Source organism: Tachysurus fulvidraco, chromosome 2 (assembly GCF_022655615.1).
Source record: "Tachysurus fulvidraco isolate hzauxx_2018 chromosome 2, HZAU_PFXX_2.0, whole genome shotgun sequence".
Lineage (NCBI taxonomy): Eukaryota > Metazoa > Chordata > Actinopteri > Siluriformes > Bagridae > Tachysurus > Tachysurus fulvidraco.
In genome coordinates, this window is record NC_062519.1 from 38,492,676 (window position 1) to 38,515,279 (window position 22,604).

Genomic DNA, 22,604 nt, shown 5'->3' on the forward strand with positions numbered 1-22,604 from the left:
CCATCGAGTACCTTGTGCTCCGGATCATATTTCAAATGTTTTAGCGAGTTACTTGTATAAAGATGTATGATGATGCTGTAGTTCCTCTTTCTCCACATTCTTACACTGATTGTGAAATATGTCCAGGTCACAGTCATTTCATTAGCGTGACGGCATACACCGGTTTTACGTCATTCGGCATCGCAAGGTACTTAAATGTTCGCTCCAGAGTACTTTTTTTTTATTGTTCTGATACATCTGTGCTTGGAATGAGAAAGAGAAAGCAGACACGTAGGCGGGGCTTGGTATTTCAAGGGGGAGACTTAATCTTGAGGGAGAGAAATATCATTTCCTGAAATCAAAAGAAAGGAAAGAAGGCAAGTGAGAGGGGGAAAAAAAAAAGACTGGAGATAGGTTCGGGTGGGGGGGCTTTTGGAGAGGGAGACAGAGAGAGAGAGAGATGACAAGACTCACCATATCTACTTCTCCCAAGTATTAATTTTCTTTAACCTAGGATCCACAGTGCAGGAAACCTCCATATTACTTGTCCTGATGCTTTAATCTGCGCTAGGTGGTTTAATAGCAAGATGAACTCTATAAGATAATATCTTGGTTTACTGGCAGCACAAAATTAAATTAAAGTACAATCTTTTAAAGCACCGCAAGCTTTATTTTCCAAACCGAACGTCTCTTTCGATCATCACGAGAACGTTACAGAGCTACAAACCTACCCACTGCATTTTTATCACATTCTATAATGCTCGTGTGTTAGCGTTTCAAAACGATCGATTGTATACGTCTGAGATGCTCCAGCTCGTCACAGCGCACACAGCTCTGAGAGCACAATGCTTTTAGAAGCTTGGCCACATTAAAGAACACAATCTTAATGATTTACAAACAGATAAGGTTATAAATATACGTGGACTTTAAACACAAAAATCGCTAAATTAAACACTTATGCGTAAGAAAACAATTATCTAAAACATCTTCGATATCTCTGTACCTTTTACCAAAGATTTACAATCGAGTAACTGGCATGAAAAGTAAATAGGAGACGCCGTTCGGTCCTTTGGCTAGTTATCTACACTAGCTCACATTTCTTTAAACAAATGTGCCACGTTGATGTTAAGTTATTGTAATATTTTCACAAAGTTATCATCAATACTCAACACGCAGCCAGCGTTTGTAGTTAATCTCTCTGCAGAACTTGTCAGTTGTACAGTTGTACATTATTATTCACACACAGTTCTACCTCGGCATCAGCATTTGGTCTTGTCTTGAGTGCAGGGATACTTTCAAGCAGCAAAATCTGACATTCGGTCTCTAACAGTTAAACAAGTTTTGTAAAATGTTTTCATTCAGTCTGACTTCATTCCCGACCATGTACACAAAGCCCCCCCCCCAAAAAAACATTTGTTGGTTCATGTTAAAACACTTTAAATGCACGACGTCTCCTCATAAAGCTTCGAAGGGTTGAGAGCATGTCTATAAAATGACTGACACGAGGCTAATCCAAGTACAAATCATTCCTGACCAGGAAACAGGGCTCCAAACTGTTTTAAAAAAATTATTTCTAAATATTTTTTTTATAGAAATTATTCAATAAAAGTAAGAATATATATACACACACATTATATATACATATATATATACATACATATTATATATGTATGTATATATATGTATTTTATTTATATAGCTGTGTACATATATATAAATAAAAGTGTGACCCAACAAAATCACAAACCGACAGCAAACCAAAAGACTGGGGAAAAAAAACATTCCGACCGAGAGAACGCCATCTCAGCACCGACCGCAGACTGGCCGGAAGCCTCCCTGGACTTCTCCACTCATCATTAGACTAAAAGCACCCCTGGGTACATGCACAAAAACAGCGAGCACAAGGGTTTGTTAATTATTGATCATGTTATGAAACAAACATGTCAATAAAAAAAATAGTCCACAGCATAAAGACCACAGCAGCACCTGACCTGCTTCAAGCTTCTTTATCCCTACAGAGACAAGTTTTAATTTAATTAGAGTAATAAAAGCCATCTGTTTTGTAGGAATTCAGATAGGTTGTGTTAAAAAAAAATATATAACAACAACAACAACAACAACAACAAAGACTTGGCTATCGATTGGATTGGCTCTGAGCATGCTCCAGCATTGCTCATAAAAGCTGCACAAAGCATTTTTATTTTATTACACGACAGCAGACTCCATGCCGAGCACCAGAATCAGACTCCAGAAGGGAATAGATGAGTCATTCTGCAACAAGCTTTAAAACAGCTTTCCTCATACTGTAATACACCCCACATCCCAGCAGCACACAGAACAGAACAAGAGAGGTTTATCGTACAGATATTAGCTCCACCATCACACACAGTAACAACCAACACAAAACAGTAACATCACACGTGGCCCTAAAAGTGAATATTTATTCGTTAGCGCTTTATGCTCCTGTCCCTTGGTTTGTCAAACAAAATCATCAGATGTGTTTCAGAAAACTTCCTCGAGAAGCATACGTTCCCCACCCGTTATGGGTCTTGCATCACAGTAGCGGCATGCGGCAATCACGGCTCATCTGCACGTTTCTGGCAGTGAACGCAGTTCTTTTTGCAACCTATTGCTGGGTTGAAAGGAAGTGTGCAAGGTCACATGACAGGTGCGTTTCAGGTATTTTATCAACTCTTCTCATCGGTGCTCTCTGACGTAAGAACATGATTCCATCTTTACTCATTGTCAGCGCTTCTCCCTCAGTACGTGCAAGTAAAAACCTGTAATTTAATGCTATTACATTTTAAAAGATATTTCTCTTATAAAGCTACTGTCTTTTTGGACTTATTAGATTTGGTAAGCGGTATGTCTCAGACACAGGTTGTCCTGTTTCATAAGGAAAAACATCAACATTCCGAATCGAATCCACAGCTACTGCGTCTCTGGAGGTGGACAAAAATGACTGGATCTTGTACACCTTGTGTGCAGGTTACCAGTTTATGTACTTGTCATTTAACTGGCAGTAAGTGAATTATTCACCTACTAGTATGCAGCCGTTCCAGTGGGTCATTTACTGTGGTCAATGCTCTATGTGGGACTTGTTTAAAGCACTCCAGCTGGTTTCCATGCGGTGATATACACTATATGGCCAAAAGTTTGTGGACACCAGACTGGCACGCACAAATGTAGTTCCTCCCCAAACTGTTGTAACAAAGTTGGAAGCACACAATTGTATAAAAAGCCTGTGTGTGTATACTCAATACTGTGAACATTCATTCATTCATTCATTCATTCTACCGCTTATCCGGACTACCTCGGGTCACGGGGAGCCTGTGCCCATTCTCACACACACTCATTCACTCACACACTACAGGCAATTTTCTAGAGATGCCAATCAACCTACCATGCATGTCTTTGGACCGGGGGAGGAAACCAGAGTACCCGGAGGAAACCCCCGAGGCACGGGGAGAACATGCAAACTCCACACACACAAGGCGGAGGTGTGAATCGAACCCCCAAACACTGGAGGTGTGAGGCGAACGTGCTAAACACTAAGCCACCGTGCCCCCATCCTGTGAACTACACGATCTAAATGAAGACATGGTGTGTTAAGGTTGGAGTAGACAAATTCGAGCATCCTGAACAGAGCCCTGAATCGGAGTTAACCCCTCTGAAGACCTCTGGGATGGACTGGAACACTGACTGAATTCCAGACCTCCTCTCACAGCAACAGTGCCTGATCTCACTAATCCTTCTATTAACTGCAGTACGTCCTAAAATCTTTAACTTTCAGCCCTAAGTTATCATCATGTGCTTTAGGGGTTCACGCACTTTTTGTTGCACTTCTAACATCAAAACATATTCCAGGATTCTCCGGACTACAGCTTCATCTAATGAAGCTTATTTAAACGTGAACCAATCATATTTTGTCCATTTATTGTAAAGCCATAGAGTTGACTATTCTTAAACTTTTCCACAGACACATCAGATCCAGATCAAGCGGAAATTATTTATAACTTGTTTGAGGTATTGAGGTTTGGATTCGTTTAATTCCAGTCAATTCCTGGGATCAGTCAAACTATATAAACTTAATAATATAACAATTTCCACTGCTGATCGCCACTTTGAGGACCACCGCGGTCTTTTTTTTCCCCCACTATATTCTCTCTTAAATGTGTTACGAGTGACTTAAGATCATTCTTTCTTAAAATGTAAAGCTTTAAAACAAACACAATGTACTGTGAAATCTAACCCGTCAAGTCAGCATACCATGAATGTTTTTAGCATCACAGCACCACTCGAATATGACAGAAGTGTTTTTCTGAACCTATGGGATGTCCCAGAGGCGAGCGGTGTGCCGGAGAGATGCTGAAGGGCAGATATGCTGTGCTGTGCCGCACTGCAGTCCTGTGCATGTGGCTCGGCCGACTTCCCTGCGCGTGCTCAAGCCTGGCAGCGATCCAACCTCGGCTCAGCCTCAATCTTGCGCTGCTTAATTAAAGAGGGCTGAAGGGCCACAAGCAGGCCTCACACACACACACATAGCATGTAGATAATCACAGTTCAGCATCCTGAACAAAGCCTAAATGCAGCACACAGTCCCAACACATCCCCTGCTATAAGAGGAAGGTGTCTGTGTCATGCTAAATGCTGACAGGTGGGAGCGACAAATGTGTGCACAAACACGCCTCGTTCAAGAAAGCACATGTTAACATCTCTGAAGCAGAGGCCTGAATAAACAAAATAGCTGATGACCCCAGAACATTATTAAGATTCTACAGTATAAAATAAGCACTAGACAATACAAGCCTCCAAAGACATACCCCAGTGAATGAGAGGTGAACTGAGAGCTCTCTGCATTACCACCCTGTGTACAGCAGTCACGTGGAAGGGGGATAAAAAGCCTTCATGAAAAACATCATAGACGGATCTACTGCTTTTACGGCCTCGTAAACATTGTGTCTAAGAGAGAGACATCCGGGACTATTCACAGAGACAAGTCACAACAGACTGCTGAGAGAGAATGTGAGAACAGACTGATGCACTGACAACTCCGTGTTATATTACACTAAATAAAGTCCAAAAAACACAAACAAGCGTTGGCCCTGAGCTCAGACACTTTTATAAATAGCACAGAGTCCTGCCCAGAGAGCGCGGTGGAGACAAGGCAAGATCAGCCATCGCCCCCTCGATACTGTTTTTGGCGGGAGAATTTTTTTTCCTCCACCCGTCATCTGGACAATGACCCTGATGTGGGCCAAACAGGAAACACTGCTCCACAACACATGTTATAGAACTCTTGAATAGTGGAGCTTATTTAGAGTAGCATGATTGTTTCACAACAGACAAACTGTACACTTGAACAGGAAGTGAATTAAATAAACAAACTCGAACAATAAACAGTTAAAATTTTTCAGTGTACATACGATTAACTGGCTAGAAAGGACGACTATGCCAAATATTACAAAAATGTAAAAACCACTACCCACATCTTAAAGTCCTACACGTGGTTTTTGAAATCCAAAGCTGTTCATACCAACTAAGAACCATAACCAAGCACAGAACTGAATAAATCGTGAGACAAGCGTGAGATCCAATCAGACTGGAGCTATGGCTAATAAAAACGTCCGATCCTTGTCGTGATCCGTGCTGGATTGTGGGATGAACATTTAACCTTAGACCCAACAGTCCTGAGGGCACAAAGTGGACAGAAGACGGACACAAACGGCCAAACAAAGCCGACATCGTAGCTCATCTCGTGCTGGATCTCAGAGACAGCAGAGAGTGATAAACTGAACATGGCCCCAGTGTGCGCACATGCTGACAATACGTTATCCGATATGTTGAGAGATTTGATTTTAAACAGTGTTTCGTGTGGTGTTTGTGCTCCTAAAATAAAAGCTGTCCCATTCATGAAGTAGCATATGGACAGCTGTCTTCTAAAGTCTCTTATTTTACCCACAACTGAAGGCGGTATTGCATGCATCCTTCTCAGTGAAGGCAAACGTGTAATTTTCTTTACTAGACTGAGTCTCAATAAAAGGCTGAATAAATTCTTAGTGCTCACTGTGGAGCTTAGGTTTTGTAATATTTTGTAATAATTTTTTTTCTTAATATTATACTAATAATCATAATAATCATAATAATAATAATAATATAGACAATTAATAATATCCTTTTAATATATATTATTCGTTAATGATATATTTTTTTATTTGTTTCTAAGGTGAATACAGAGGGGGGGGGGGGTTGGTATGACATGACTGTTTAGCCTTGCTTAGCCAACAAGGCCAGGGCTCAATGGTGTCTACATTATGGGCTCAAATCCAACAGAAATACATAACAGCCATATCATACATAGTACAAGCCAAACTAATAGTTTGAATATGAAAGAAGTTAAAAGCTCCTTAGGGTTGGTATTTAGGCTCTAAGTCCATAAACACTACCACCTGCTGAATGAAACAACGCTCCAATTGATCAGGAAAACAAGGCCAGATGCAATGCCTGTGATGTCATTATTATTGCAGCAATATTTATTCAAACCAAAACTGCTGACCACATGCACAGTTCAAAAATACATCACAGCATTACAACTCAGGAGTAAGTTCCCTGAACCCTACTCACAAGCTTTATGAAAACGGGTGATGTCGGACTTCAATGACTGGCTTAGCTAATCAAGACATCTCTGGTAATGGACAAAAAAAAACAACATCTGTAATCAGAAACACCCAATGTGTGTGTTTGAGTGTTCAAGGGCCGCAGCTCAGCAAATCCCAAACTGACCTGAAAAGCTCACTGTTATAAGCGGACTGTAGACCTTCAAAGAGCATATGCAAATGTTTAAAACAAGATATGACTAATTTTTTAAAGCTCCGAGAATTTTTACAGTGGAAAAAAAAAATGCGGTACTATCAGGCTCGTGTCTGAACCTCCAGAGGACAGAGAGTCGAGGAGAGGACGGGTTAGCTTATTTCAGGCACCTGTGCTCGTTCTCGCTGACAGAAGAAGGTCATGGGAGACCAGATAGCATCTGGTCAGGTACCAACTACTTTCAAGAGAGCAAGGGTTATTCCCATCCTAAAGAAACCTGCTCTGGATCCATCAGACATCAGTAACTACAGACCGGTATCACTTCTCTCATTTCTTTCAAAAATTCTTGAACGCATTGTCTATAATCAACTGTCTGTCTATCTCTCACAGAACAACCTCCAAGATCCCAAACAGTCTGGCTTTAAAGCAGCTCACTCTACAGAGACAGCCCTTTTGGATGTCTCTGAGAAGCTACATACTGCTAGATCAGCCAAACTATCATCCGTCCTTATCCTCCTTGACCTTTCAGCAGCGTTTGATACGGTCAACCACAAGACTCTCTTATCCTCCCTCAAGAGTCTTGGGATTTGCGGATCAGCTTGGGAATGGTTTGCCTCCTACCTGGAAGGACGCTCATATCAAGTAACATGGAGGGGAGTGACATCTGCTCCACGCAGACTCTCCACTGGCATCCCACAGGGCTCAGTACTTGGTCCTCTTCTTTTCTCCTTGTATACTCACTCTCTTGGTGAAGTTATTTCATCACATGGGTTCTCTTACCACTGCTATGCTGATGATACACAACTTATCTTCTCTTTCCCACCCTCAGATGCCACAGCTTCTGACCGGATCTCAGCATGTCTGGCAGAAATTTCATCATGGATGACTGCTCATCAGTTAAAGCTCAATCCTAGCAAAACTGAACTGCTGTTCATCCCAGGTGATCCATCCCCAGGTCACGATCTTGCTATATCCTTGCACAACGATCTGATCTCCCCTTCAGCCACAGCTCGCAACCTTGGGGTAACCATGGACAATCAACTGTCCTTTTCCTCTCATGTTGCAAATGTGACTCGCTCATGTCGGTTTCTTCTCTACAACATTAGAAGGATTCGGCCATTTTTGTCCACACAGACTGCCCAGGTACTTGTTCAGTCTCTTGTCATTTCTAGACTGGATTACTGCAATGCACTGCTGGCAGGTCTACCTATGAACGCAATCCGTCCTCTGCAAATGATCCAAAATGCAGCTGCCCGGCTTGTTTTCAACCTGCCAAAGTTCTCGCATACCACCCCGCTACTGCGATCCCTCCACTGGCTTCCGGTAGCTGCACGCATCCGGTTCAAAACACTGATGCTGGCCTACAAAGCCAAAAATGGACCAGCCCCCTCTTACCTCAAAGCCCTCATCATTCCTCGCACTGCACCCCGCAACCTCCGATCTACCAGCACTGCTCGACTGGTTCCACCATCTCTCAGGGTAAGAGGCAAGTATACTACAAGACTCTTCTCTGTACTGGCACCAAGGTGGTGGAATGAACTTCCCATAGAGGTCCGGACAGCCGAGTCACTGGCTATTTTCAAGCGGCGGTTGAAGACCTACTTATTCAGGAAGCACTTCAACTAGCACTTCTTTCCTTATCTTTTGCATTTAAAAAAAAAAAAAAAAAAAAAACCTTTGACACTTTTTCATTGTAACTTTGAACAAATGTTTTAAACTCATGGTATCTTAAGTATGTAACCTAGTGAACCAGCATTAATGTATTCAGTGTTAGAGATTTAAGCACTTATGTACGTCGCTCTGGATAAGGGCGTCTGCCAAATGCTGTAAATGTAAATGTAATGCAGATTTCCCTGTTAGGGGTCTGTATTTTTAGTCTGCCGCCCTAAATTGACAGCATAACTTATTAACGATACAACCACAGACACGTATGTATTCATGTCTTAGACAATCAGTAACCTAATGGTCGTGGAGGCGAATTACAACAACTGAGCATTTTCTTAAGTGCCACTAGTTATACTTACATTGGAAAATTTTAAAGATGCCAGAAGAATAGAACACTTAGCAGATCTCTCGGTGCTCATACTTTCACACGAGTCCTCGTTTATGGTTCAGAAAATGGTGTACTGGCTCATCTTGGGAGGTTCTTTCTCTCGTGGTAATTTACGTGAGTGTCATTTAATCACAAAATGTCTACAAAAGTATGAAGAAAAATCACCCAAACTTGTAAAAATCCCACAATAATAGTTAGTTCGCTTTTTGTCTGCAAAGTCATTTACGCAAAACATCACTGAAAGATTGATAAATGAAGTCCATTAAACATCAGCAAACACGTCTCCTAGACCAACAGCTGAAAAGCAGGATGACTGGTGAATATCTGTCACAAACAACACATCCCTGGGGAATAAAACAGACATCGGGGCAGACGGTCGTCTGAGGTGAAGACAGATGAGAGAAAAAAAAAAAAAGATACGCTAATGGCTTTACCAGGCCGTCTTGTCTAATTGACGATACGGACTGAGTGCACCATGAGGAACCGAACAAAAGACAAACGGGAGAGAGTGTGTGTTAAATTAAAGCATGAAGGTGTTACACATGTTGTTAAATGAGAGCAAGGGCATAACAATGCTGCCAAAAAAAAAACCTAAATCATTCAAGGGCGAGTGACTCACAAAACAGTTACAAACAAGCACGGCCTTCTTCTGTAAGGAGAGTTTGTTTGCATATAAAGGCTCGTCTTTAAGAAGGGATATGTGAAAGTCTCACCTCTGTGTGCAAAATATTCAGGCGACCCGGCCATCTCCAATAGGAAACGGACATATATTCAGATGGAATGATCTCACACAATGAACTGGAACGTGCATACAAAGTCACGCTGGGGAATGATTACAAGAAATGATGACAAATGTTTCCACTGTCTCATGAAGTCACATGATAGACAATACACATATTTTCCCAATCGCCTACTATAACATAGGAGCGGATCCAAGTGACCAGTTGAAAAAAAAGGTTTCATGCTTCTAACAGTAGATATCGAAAGGTTCAGTCTTTGCATTTCGGGGATCGAAGTAAAAAAAATAGCAGCATCTTGCTAAGAAAAACTTTGAGCAGTAACTCGGTGGCACTTTAATATTGTTATCTTTGGTTGCAGAAAAACAGCATTCCCATGGATATTATCAGACTGAATGCAAAATATGGCTCAAGTATCAATCGCTCTTTGCAGTGGTGTTGCACGTTTAACTACTTAATCTACAAGGTCACGTTCTGTTTTTAGAGACAAGTCACTCATCCTTCACTCTCTGGATGATCATTCAACAATAAAACTGGAGTTTGCAGGTTTGGTTAATCCAACATTCAGGGACTTGACTAATAAAGACCTAGAGTTCTTAAATGTTGTACAAGAGACACGGAGAACGACCGACTCTTAGCTCTTCATCTGATTCTAACCAAGCTCCTTAGCTTCCAAGTAAAAATAAATATTTAGTCTATGGCCACTTGCACTCGTGTAAAACAAAGAGAGAAATAATATACCAGACAGAATGCCTTTTTCAGGTTTGGGCCAAAACCACATATTAGTGCACTAAACATCGGTCAAAACTGCATTGTTCTAGGATTTTTACTGACTCTATCCACTGCGTTTTAAACATTACAGAAGAAAAACACTTTCCAAATGGCCTTAATTTTATTTTAGTATTTAAAAAGGTCATGCACTAAATTTCTAGCACATTAAGATGTTCCAGAACTTTGTAAACTAGATGGCATTTTGGATGTAGATGTTAAAAGATAAAAACCTCAAGATTGAAAAAATAGGTTGCTATTAAAGAACAAATCTTTTCCTTCAATCGCCAATGATCACTGGAGTACAAAATAAATAAATGAACAAACGCACTTCTCCACTGCCAAGAGGTTCTTGTACAGAGATTTACTGAGGCAGCAACTTTTATTTCTGTTCCATGTTAATATTTAATGGTTATGCTATCCTCAAAGTGATTTTGTTCCCTTTACACAGTCATGCAGTGTAAATCCTCAACCTCTTATATTAACACACAGTGCACAACAGAAACCGATTATTGTCTGGACTCCCAAAAGCACTACAGCATTTAAATTGTCTATGGCTTTAAAAACTGGACATAAGCGTCACAAATGTGACGCGGACCTACCTCGAGTCTGGTGTTGTCCTTATTTGGGCTGTTATCTGGCCTAGATAAACCTCCATTTGGTGAGAATAAAGTAGCCGTAAAGAGACCGGCTTTGAGATAAATTAGAGATAAATGGATGACCTGAGTGAAGGTGATTGTGAAGTGAAAATGCTGGAATAAGCAGCAATGGTGGATGAACAACTCAATTTAATAAATTAATAAATGTGCTACGTTAAGAAACGTACCTCAGACTGTCACTGCTAATATGCATGCCTGCTCTACATAAACACAACAGACAAGTGGTAGCAATAAGTATCTGTCAGGATGCACATGGGGCATTTTGTTGTTTCTCGCGTGTCGGATATCAGGATCCTCTGCTTGCCCTCCGTTTCCACCCAAACAGCTGATACAAACCCTGAACATTCCTCTATATTCAGTCGGAGCACCTGTGCACGTAGAGCACGACTGGCACTGGACAGGTGCTTTTCATTTTCTATGTACCACATTATCAAATAAATTCAATTCTACATTCTCTCTTCACGTAGATACGTGTTAAACAAGACGAAGCCTCCTGTTCGTCGTTGATTTTTCAGAAATACAAAAGCAACACAGAAAATACCACAAAAGGGACATAAGCAGCAAAAATCCTACAGAGCTGTTCAACATACAGGACAACGTGCCAAATATACAAACTGCATACTAAAAAGTAAAGAATGAAATACATGGGAATGTGCTCTTCTAGGTAAATATTCGACAACGAAACATGCCACGAAGTGTCTTATTCCTCTTGTACGACACCGTTTTCAAAATTAAATTAAAGGCTATTATGCTAACTCAAATAATAAGCAGTTTCCAACGATGAGGAGCTGAAAAGCAGCTCAGAACAAACAACACATTAAACCTTGAGGTGTTTGTGCCACAACCTCTTATTCCTCCACGGGCCAATGGCTGAATATTATTATTTAAATAAAAAGTCACACGTTTATCCATTTACCTATTTATTGAAAATTGATGATGGCAGAAAACTTTCTTTAAAGTTCCAGATTTAGCCCCAACAGATTTAATACTGTCTGAGTTGATGGTACAGAAAACTAATCAACAGCGCTGTAAGGGTCCATGAACCAGAATTACTGCACACTAGCTAAGTAAATGATGTAATGGTCAATTACACACACACACACACACACACACACACACACACACACACACACACACACACACACACACACACACACACACACACCCCTCTATAACATGACCATGTGCTGGAACAGAAAGCCTCCATTTGTCCCCGTCAAGCAGTTGTGTCCTAAATAAGGTACAAACCTGCCCAAGGGGCCTGGGATTAAAACAGAACCCAAAGCATTTAGAACATACATTTTTTATACTAACACGCAGATAATGCAAAGAAAAACAACTTGATCAAATTTCTAAATGGCTTTAACTGCATGACGGGGGATATTTTGAAACAGCATTTAGAACAAATATTTCTGGCTATAACAGGCTAACATCATCCTCATCATCATCCTCATCATCAAAATCTCTGCTTTATCCTATATTTACACAGGTGAAAGAGTGCATCTTGTGGTCATGGCCTGTTCAACATTTATCTAGTAGTAGCTATATAAATCTAACTAGTTAAACGGACATTAAATGATGCTCTAATCGTTGTGCTGTTCGATTCAGACAGCTGAAGTCGCTTCATTGCTCAGTAATCAAAGCCAGATGACTTTTATAGGCTTTATATAACATTTATAGGACGGGATAAAATAAACCACGGTTCTAGGTTATTCATCCATATACAAACTAATCGCACACAGGGAGAACAGGCCAAGCCTGTGAGGATCCTGAGGCAACCAGAGATGTACCAGTTCCAGATGGGTTCTGTTTCACAAGGATTTCAGACATTTAAAAGAGAAGATTCCAACTCCAAGTGGTCTCTGAGGACAACAATGTCTTCATCGATATACAATTATCAGACTGTATCTGACTGTAGAAAGGACATTATTCAGAATAACACTCTCTGGTGTTTATAATCACACCCTACAGTTTCACTTAAATGAGGATGAGGTACACCTTTGAGTCTGGTTCCTCTCAAGGTTTCTTCCTCTTCCATTTAAGTGAGTTTTGAGGATGTCTGATCAAGTCGTTCCAGTAAATTGTGTCACTTTACAACTTCACAAATTGGCGTAGAATTGAGAAAATGTCATGCATGTAGAAAATGCACAGTGGAGACAGGGTTAGGGGAGAAAAAACAAAACAAAACAAAAAAAAGCTTGGACAAGTTTGTTCAAAAAGGTGTGAATGGGGATGCTAAAGCTGGGCAGAGCTCAGGGGCGTGACCATGTAGGAGGTACAGGGTGGCATGGGGTGGCACAGGGTGGCAACTACTAGTCTAACTTCATTCAGGACAGTAATACAGTAATTTCACGACACGATCGTTCATTTTAATGTTGTACGTTCTGCTCCTTGAATCTTATCTCGTTTATTATGAAGTAGTGTCACGTCTTTGCCCAATCTGGCAACCCATAAAAAAGTCGTATCACATTAAGCAGAGCCAAATTTCACGACAAGTCTCACAACGCAACGACTATTAAAAAAAATAAACATATACGATAAAATACGATTAAAAAAGTGAGAATGGGAAATGAAGCAGAAGCAAAGTGAAGCGTTTTTGGAGATGAATGAAAAGGCGAAACGGCGTCCCCACAAAAATCCCCCGACAACCGGGGATTGAGAATATTTAATAAACTTTACAAGAAACCTTTTTTTTTAATCAAGGTGATTTAAAAACGAACACTCACCTTGTCGAAGTGAGACAGAGAAAAAAAGAAAGAAAAATCCCGTGTTTAATCCTCGTTATGTTTAGTTGCGTCCTTCTGAGAGAAACCAGAGTGTAATCAGCAGCGCTCGAGACTCCTCTGTTTAAATATCCCAGCGCTCGAGACTCCTCTGTTTAAATATCCCAGCGCACGAGACTCCCCTATTTAAATATCCCAGCGCACGAGACTCCCCTATTTAAATATCCCAGCGCACGAGACTCCCCTATTTAAATATCCCAACGGTTTTTTTTTCCTCTCAGAAATTTTTCCTGACGCAAACTTCCAACTGACAAAACGGCATTTTTAGTCATTTGTAATTCACCGCGATTCACCATAATCACTCCGTCTTCTTCTCGTCACTTAACGTACGAACATGACGAGCTTCTTTCCTTCCTCTCCAGCGTCCTCTCCTTCCTTTCTTCTTCTTCTTCTTTATTTATTTCTTTTTTCCTCCCTCCCTAACTAATCACTGCTGCTACTCATCCTGACCGTAGGCGCGCGCGGTGCGAATTGCGCGTGCCCGCCGCTTAAACGCGTTTTCTTTTAGTTTCTCACCCGTATTCCTAAAAACCCCGCCTTCTGTTCTGGGATTGACTGATCATTTGCAGTCCGCGCTTGTGATTGGTTACTTTCGGACGTACCGCGAATCATACAGAAGGAAAGGCGGGAGTTATTATAATACGGGTGGAAAGAAAAAAAAACGATGTAGGCGGGCGTTAAGGAAAGTACTGAAATATGATTGGTTGTCACGCAAACGTCATCTCGTGGCCAGCGAATCGTTGGGTTAATCACACGGGGTGTGATACGAAGCTATTCCGTCCTGCACTACTGTCGTAAAACATGATTCATATTACGACAAGTTATCTCTTCTAGTCCTTTCCGACTGTTTGTGTTGCATTTCTAGCATCAGGTGTAGCGACGATGATGATGACACGTTTTGTCAATAAGGTAACATTTTTTTTAAAATAACTAGTGTCTGTAATGTACTTTATGGGATATTCTATGCGAAATAAAGTTTAAATTGTCCTTAAAAATGCCTTAGATCCATTTCTAAAGCAGTTTCTAGTTAGCAAGAGGCTAGTTCTGATTCTGTCTTTGTCTTAGCTGTAGATTGTAAGAAAATAATACTGTAGAGTTGAAGTATTTAAGGCATGCAGTAATCTAAACAAATTGCCAGATGTATTCAGAATCCATCAGACTTCCTGTGATGCATTCAGTGTCATCTGCATCTTCTATTCACTTTGCAGACCAATACAAAATAATACATCCAATATCACCACGGAGAGGAGTAATGACAGGTTTAAATGCTCTCTAAATTGTGTTTTTTATTTATTTATTTATTTATTTATGTATTCGTATATTCATCTTCAGTAAACACTTCCTCCTGGTCAGGGTTATGGTGGATCTGGACGATCAAGAGCAGACTTTCACACTGACATTCATTAAATCAGAGTGACCGATTGACCTGAAGCTAAAAGAAACCCACGCAGATATAAGACAAAATGTGACACTGGAATCAGAACTGAAACTGGGAATCTTGGAGCTGTGAGGTGGCAACACGTCCCCTGCACCACTGCACTGTCTCGGCGTGTTTTGTGTTGAGTCTAATTTAGTAATGTTCCTAATTTTCTAAGTAGATTTCATAGATGTACTTGTTGTGCCTTTCTGTATAGCTTCGAGATAAGTGTTGAAACTGAGAGCTGACAATTTATACAAGAACGATTCAAATGCAGAAACCACATCTAAATCTACGCAGAGACATAAAAAAAAACCAAATAAAATGTGACGCACGGCGGTCAGCCTTAGCCTTCTGGTCACTGAGGAAAAACTTCATATTCTCCTTCTCATAATATGTTTTACAGTAACCAGAAGTTACATCGTCAGAGATGGACCCGGTTGTGCTGAGTTATCAGGACAGCTTGCTGAGGCGATCGGACGTTTCCCTGCTGGAAGGCCCTCGTTGGCTCAACGACCAGGTGATCGGCTTTGCCTTCGAGTACTTCGCTGTGGAACGCTTTAAGAGCCTGGGTGACGCAGTGTGCTTCATCAGCCCTGAGGTCACCCAGTTCATTAAGTGTGCATCATGCCAGGAGGAGCTGTCTGTCTTCTTAGAGCCACTGAGGCTAGACTCTCGTCGCTGGATCTTTCTTGCCGTTAACGACAACTCCAACCAGGCGGCCGGCGGCTCACACTGGAGCCTGCTGCTTTACCAACGTGACGCTGGTCATTTCTCTCACTACGACTCACAGAGTGGAGGCAATGTCACACACGCTCAGCGCATCGCTGCCAAGCTCCAACCTTTCCTGGGCGCTGGGACTGAACTGGCCTTTGTGGAAGAGCCTTGTCCATCGCAGCAGAATAGTTACGACTGCGGCATGTATGTCATCTGTATCGCTGAGGCTCTGTGCGAAAGCGTTCGAGCCGGAGGCCACGCTCGGCTTCCGACAAACACCGTCACGCCCACGTACATCACCAGGAAGCGGACAGAATGGCACTCGCTGATCCAAAGACTCACAAAGGACTAGAAGGACATGCATCCTCCTTACATGTCGCTAATAAATAAAGTCAGTACTTACAGCAATTCTAATTCAGTTCAACAACAGTCAGTAGCTGGAGGTTTAATCAGCATGCGTTACAAATTAACAGCAACACAATTGCGCATGTGCCACACTCATTCTCTCACCATTTTTCAGGGTTTACTGGATGATCGTTACGTTAAGAATAACAAACCTTGGAGTCGTGCAGTTAGAGGAAAATAATGATGGGAGGGTAGCGATAAATTCCTGCATATAGAGCCACATCACAACACTCAGTCATGGATTATTCTCAAAGAACAGCACATTCTGAAGTGTTTATTTTCTCTTTTCTTGTTACCACAGAAATTTGCCAGTCACTGAATTTGTTATTGATTAAAGAATGATTTTAATAACCTGTTTATAGACATAGCAGGACATCTCTTTATACAACTACAACAAGTCATCAGTTACGTCACAGCAGCTGGTATCGCAGTGTCGAATTCTCCGATCAGAAGGTTTTATATAACAGCAGATATGACAGTAGATTTCATCTGTGACATAATCAACAGGTCATGAGTTCAAATCCTACCACAACCAAGCTGCTCCGTTTCTGGGCCCTTAACCATCAATGCTGTTTTTTTAATAATGCCACATCTACAGCTAGTATTAACAGATGATTTTTTTTTTATTATTATTTCTTTTTTTATTTTAAGAGAAGTTTTTATTCTGGTGCCACAATTTATTTATTTTTTTTGCAAGGAGACATTTATTGGGCAAGTTGTGGCCTAATGGGGGCAAGTTGTGGCCTAATGGTTAGAGAGTCTGACTCGTAATCCTAAGGTTGTGAGTTGAGCAAGGCACCGAACCCCCCAACTGCTCCACGGGTGCCGCAGCATAAATGGCTGCCCACTGCTCCGGGTGTGTGTTCACGGTGTGTGTGTGTGTGTTCACTGCTGTGTGTGTGCACCTTGGATGGGTCAAATGTAGAGAACAAATTCTGAGTATGGGTCACCGTACTTAGCCGTATGTCACTTCACTTATTGATATAATTTTTTTTTTTTGGAAAGTTTTTAGTTTTTTTTTGTTTTTTGTTTTTAATTTATTTATTTTTTCAATTTATTATTAAAATTTTTTTTTTTGGTATTTGTTTTTGAGGCTTTGAGACAGAACACAGGAGAAGCTGGTGAAGGAACCAGTGTTTATAGCCGCTATAAGAGAAGTAATAACAGAAACGTTGTTTAAAAGAAATGTAGCTAAAAGGTTCACACGTCTGCTGCGTTGTTTACTGACTAACTAATCCGTAATTCATTTATGATGGATTCAAAAATCGTGATCAAAGCGCTGTGGTACGAGCAGAATAACACACTTCGTGTTGTGCAGTTATGGGAAAATAATCAACTTCACCGAGGTAACATTAGTTTCACAGCCCTTTGTGTATGATATCGTACCTAAAGCTTACTTACGTTCATAGGGAGGTTCGGTTAGGAACTCTTCCTCAGACAAAAACCCTCTCCATGTTCATTTTTTAATTTTATTTTATAATGAAAGGTTTTCCCATCAGTAGAAGTAGAGCTTCAGCATAATGTGTGACGTTTGTTTACTGACAAGCTTGAGAGATTTTCAGTGTAGACAAAAAGGACAGGAAGGTGCTAGTGTTTAACGATCCACAATAACACCAATGCGTGTAAAGTGTAATCATCAGAACATGCACACGCACACACACACACACACACACACACACACACGTCAGAGGGAACTTGAAATAAATTCAGCACAAGTGAATGTAGATGAGTGAGATGAATGTAATGAGACTCGTTTACGAGATTTTCCGCTCAGGGTCATTTAAAGCTGACAATAAACAAAGAATGTAAACTGTGTCCATTTACTGTGAGAAGAACGTGGGATTATTCCTTGTGCTAGTTTTTAGTGTTCTTTTTTTAAAGCAGTTCCCTGTTGACGTCGTCGTACGTCCGTGTCGGTGTCGTGGATGTCGTCCGAGCGCGAGCGTGTTCGTTTTCAGCTCAGACACGACGCTTTCTGACCTCACGCCGGCCGACACGTGACGTTCGGACGTTTCTCGTGATTTTCATTTGAGTGATCAGCTTCTGGAGTTTATATAATAAAACGGCTTCTGCATGTATAAAAAAAACTTCTGAGCTCGTATTCATTAAGAGTCTAATACCGATCTCAGAGAGCGCATAATTTAGCTTAAAATGTCTAACTAGGGAGCTTCAGACTGATTCAGGACCTCAGAGCAACTCTGTACATCTGTACGTTATAATTGTAATGTAAATGTAAACATCTCCGACAGCAGAAATGTCATAGAGACAAATTATATCGTTTCTGATGCTATGGTGGGGGGCACGGTGGCTTAGTGGTTAGCACGTTCGCCTCACACCTCCAGGGTTGGGGGTTCGATTCCCGCCTCCGCCTTGTGTGTGTGGAGTTTGCATGTTCACCCCGTGCCTCGGGGGTTTCCTCCGGGTACTCCGGTTTCCTCCCCCGGTCCAAAGACATGCATGGTAGGTTGATTGGCATCTCTGGTGAATTGTCCGTAGTGTGTGTGAGTGTGTGTGAGTGTGTGAGTGAATGAGAGTGTGTGTGTGTGTGCCCTGCGATGGGTTGGCACTCCGTCCAGGGTGTATCCTGCCTTGATGCCCGATGACGCCTGAGATAGGCACAGGCTCCCCGTGACCCGAGGTAGTTCGGATAAGCGGTAGAAAATGAGTGAGTGAGAGAGTGAGAGAGAGAGAGAGAGTGATGCTATGGCATTCCGGCTGTTTCAGAGATGTTAGAGTTTCACTAAATGACATAGACGTTATCTCTAATCTGATTGGTCACAACAATAATCCCTACACGATCAAATCCGTATCATCTTATTAACTCTATCATTATTATCAATATCGTATACAACTCGTTTCTTCTCCCTCTTCACCTTTCAGCCATTTTCTCCTCCGATAAAGAAACTCTTAAACCTCTTAAAAGTCCTCCTCACGACTCCTAAGGCACTTTTAAGTGTTAAGATGCTGTATGAAGAACTTTCATCTGTACTCGGATCTTCTCGTTAACTGTAAGAGGAAACTTTCACGTTGCTAAGAATCTTTTTAGGATTTCCTCACGAGGAGAAACTCTTTACGCTAAGGATTGTCATGAATACGGACCCAGCGGTTTCATATGCGGTTACATAATTGGTTTAAATCGATCATATCTGAAAGATATTGTACAATTTTTTTGAATGAATTATTATCGACATTCGGTTCCTAGAGTAAATTCAAGAATACAGAAATAATAAATAAATAAATAAATAAATAAAAACGGAGCTGACACCCATAGTGGTGTTTCATCTTCTGTACCACCGGCAGGGGTTTAAAGCTACGTTCACATTCATTTACACTTATGCCATTTTGACACCCTTATGTTTTATTTCACTTCATACAGCTGAGCAATTGATGGTTAAGGGCCTTTGCTCAGGGGCCCAGCGGTGGCAATTTGGTGGACATGGGATCCACCTGGGATTGGGACAACCTTCCAATCAGTAGTCCAACACTTTAACCACTAGGCTACGACATCTCACAAGTCTCTGGTTTTATCACCTGTTAAGTCTCCATTCTTTGTGCTATGAAGTGGTTATATAGTAGCTATGAAGGTATATCAGTGTGTGGAGCAACTAGCATTCAAAATCAGTTTTCTCGTCATAAAAATAAACCACCGGCGTTTATATATAAATGATTTAATAAACGAATACATAAACAATCACACATTATTATTTTTCATTTACATCCGTACATTTATCTGAGTACTTTTGCCAGTAAAAATACCTCCTGATTTAGAGTATCTACAGTACACGGATCTCTTCCCGGACCAACTTCTACGACATAGTCACTTGCCCTAAATTTCCGGGTTGACGGAAGTGTTCGATTTTAAATGTAAAGAAAAAAAAAGGGAAGGAAGGAAACTTGTGAAAGAAGCTGCTCAGTGACATCATATCACTGAGGTGACGGATGTGAAACAAACAAGTGTTCATGAGAAGGAAGCTGTATCAGAATGTGAAGGTCAGTGGAAGCAGCGATTTGTCCACCAGGCCTGACCTTCTTGAGATTAGCGTGTCAGAGAAAATGCCTACAGTGAAGTAAAGGCAACATTGTACAGATTCCTCAAGCACTTAAATGGACCGAAACAGTTGAGGCTCATTTCCTAAATAAAAAAAAAAAAAAACTGTTCATTCATTCATTCATTCATTTTCTACCGCTTATCCGAACTTCTCGGCTTAGTGGCTTAGTGGTTAGCACGTTCGCCTCACACTTCCAGGGTTGGGGGTTCGATTCCCGCCTCCGCCTTGTGTGTGTGTGGAGTTTGCATGTTCTCCCCGTGCCTCGGGGGTTTCCTCCGGGTACTCCGGTTTCCTCCCATGGTCCAAAGACATGCATGGTAGGTTGATTGGCATCTCTGGAAAATTGTCCGTAGTGTGTGAGTGAATGAGAGTGTGTGTGCCCTGCGATGGGTTGTCACTCCGTCCAGGGTGTATCCTGCCTCGATGCCCGATGACGCCTGAGAATGGGCACAGGCTCCCAGTGACCCGAGAAGTTCGGATAAGCGGTAGAAAATGAATGAATGAATGAATGAATGAAAGATAAACACCTTCATATTTCAGATGATTATGACCAAGCACTCGGGGCATCTCAGAGAGCAGAGATGGGTTTGATATCACTGTTTACTTTGAATACAGAAACATTTGTTTGGAAAAAAAAGACTTTATTTAGAACTATTGCCCCTACTATTGTAGGTAAAAAAAACAAATACTTATGAAACACAACAAATTCTTGGAGCTCTGAGTGCCTACTTTCGTCTAAGCCTCATATCAATCACCACTGTGGAGTGAGACTTGTGTCAATGGTGAACATAGACACAGGAGCAAACTATGTTTTCTTTGGCTATTGGTGGGAAAATGAGATAAGGAATGAATGTGATTTATCTAAACAACAGTAGACTTCATGTGGCTAGCTAACGATTTATGAGATGGTGAATGTTTGTGTTAGGGTTTGGAGATGAGAGAGCTGGATAGACTATAGGATTAAATCACCGGCGCATCGCTCTCATTAAGTAGCCATAAGGCGAGAGCTAAATCCCACTGCATCACTAGCGTTATGGATAAAAAGATGTTTAAACTGACGTCCATCTTCGCCGGCATCGAAGATCACGTGTAAATTGTTACGATGAACAAGCAAGACGCTCGTTGTGTAGCTTTCGTTTATAAATGAGCAAAAAGAACAAAAAGTTATGACTTCATGCAGGACACATCTGCCAGCATGGCACATTTCCATTCCAGGTAAAGTGCAGTGATAGATGTGAGCTGAGACAAATCCTCCCTGAAGCAGAAGAAGAACCCCAGAGGCTCCTCAGGTGTTTCACATTATCTCTTTTGAAGGAGCATTAACCCTATTTCTCAGCTGTCAAACTAAACTACCCTGCTTTTAACACATCCTCCTAAGCGGCTCTGTAATTCGCTGCAGGTCTCTCTGAAGTGCAAACATATTTACAGCCCTCCAGCAGACGCTCCATGCCACGGAGTTATCTCACAAGCATGTCATGCACATCTGAAGCCTACTACATCCAGTTTGCAACCATTTCCAGTCTATTTACTGCACAGGAAGTAATAATAATCATTGTAACTGGACTCTTGCTGAAAAAAGCCTGAAAGGAGCCGTAACTCTTTCCTGCTTATTCAACGACAAAAGAAATGTGAAAATGTGTATATGTAACACACACGCTGACAATGCAGCACTGCAATACAAGGTGTGTAACGTGAGAACGTGTTTTTGAGCTGCTCTGAGTGAATACTCTCTCTCTCGCCCTCTCTTTCTCTCTTATTCCTCTCTCTCCTCTCTCCTTTCTCCCTCCTCTCTCTCCTCTTTCTTGACTCTCTCTCTCCCTCTCTCCTCTTTCTTGACTCTCTCTCCCTCCTCTCTTTCTCTCTCTTATTCCTCTCTCTGCTCTCTCCCTCCTCTCTCTCCTCTTTCTTGACTCTGTCTCCCTCCCTCTCTCTCCTCTCTTTCTCTCTCTTATTCCTCTCTCTCCTTTCTCCCTCCTCTCTCTCCTCTTTCTTGACTCTCTCTCTCTCCCTTTCTCCCTCTCCTCCTCTCTTTCCCTCTCTCTCTCTCTCTCTCTCTCTCTCTCTCACTCTCTCTGTCCCTCTCCCTCCCTCCCTCCCCTGAGGCAGAGTGTGTGAAAGGGTCATGTGATGTGATGTGATGACCCCAGAATGACTCTTCTATAAACAATTGGCCCAGGTGTAAATATCTATAAAAAAACATAAATAAATAAATAAAAATAATAATAAT

General features: G+C 41.4%; 2 protein-coding genes across 10 annotated transcripts in view; one reads left to right on the forward strand and one right to left on the reverse strand.

Annotated features, from left to right (window-relative positions):
- Positions 1 to 14,272, reverse strand: part of myo9aa (myosin IXAa) — a 105,723-nt gene extending 91,451 nt beyond the window's left edge. For 6 of the 9 annotated variants that reach the window (XM_047810377.1, XM_047810376.1, XM_027153179.2 and 3 more), the window contains exon 1: positions 13,733 to 14,271. The gene's annotated coding sequence lies outside the window, so the exon portion shown is untranslated. Of the gene's footprint in view, positions 1 to 13,732 lie in introns of all 9 variants that reach the window. The other 3 variants (XM_047810373.1, XM_047810374.1, XM_047810381.1) reach the window with 3 other exon arrangements.
- Positions 14,273 to 14,552: 280 nt separating this feature from the next.
- Positions 14,553 to 16,693, forward strand: senp8 (SUMO peptidase family member, NEDD8 specific). The gene is made up of 2 exons (XM_027153181.2): positions 14,553 to 14,698; positions 15,613 to 16,693. The coding sequence occupies exon 2, from the start codon at positions 15,637 to 15,639 to the stop codon at positions 16,273 to 16,275; it is 639 nt and encodes a 212-aa protein (XP_027008982.2). The 5' UTR covers positions 14,553 to 14,698; positions 15,613 to 15,636; the 3' UTR covers positions 16,276 to 16,693.
- Positions 16,694 to 22,604: the final 5,911 nt, after the last annotated feature.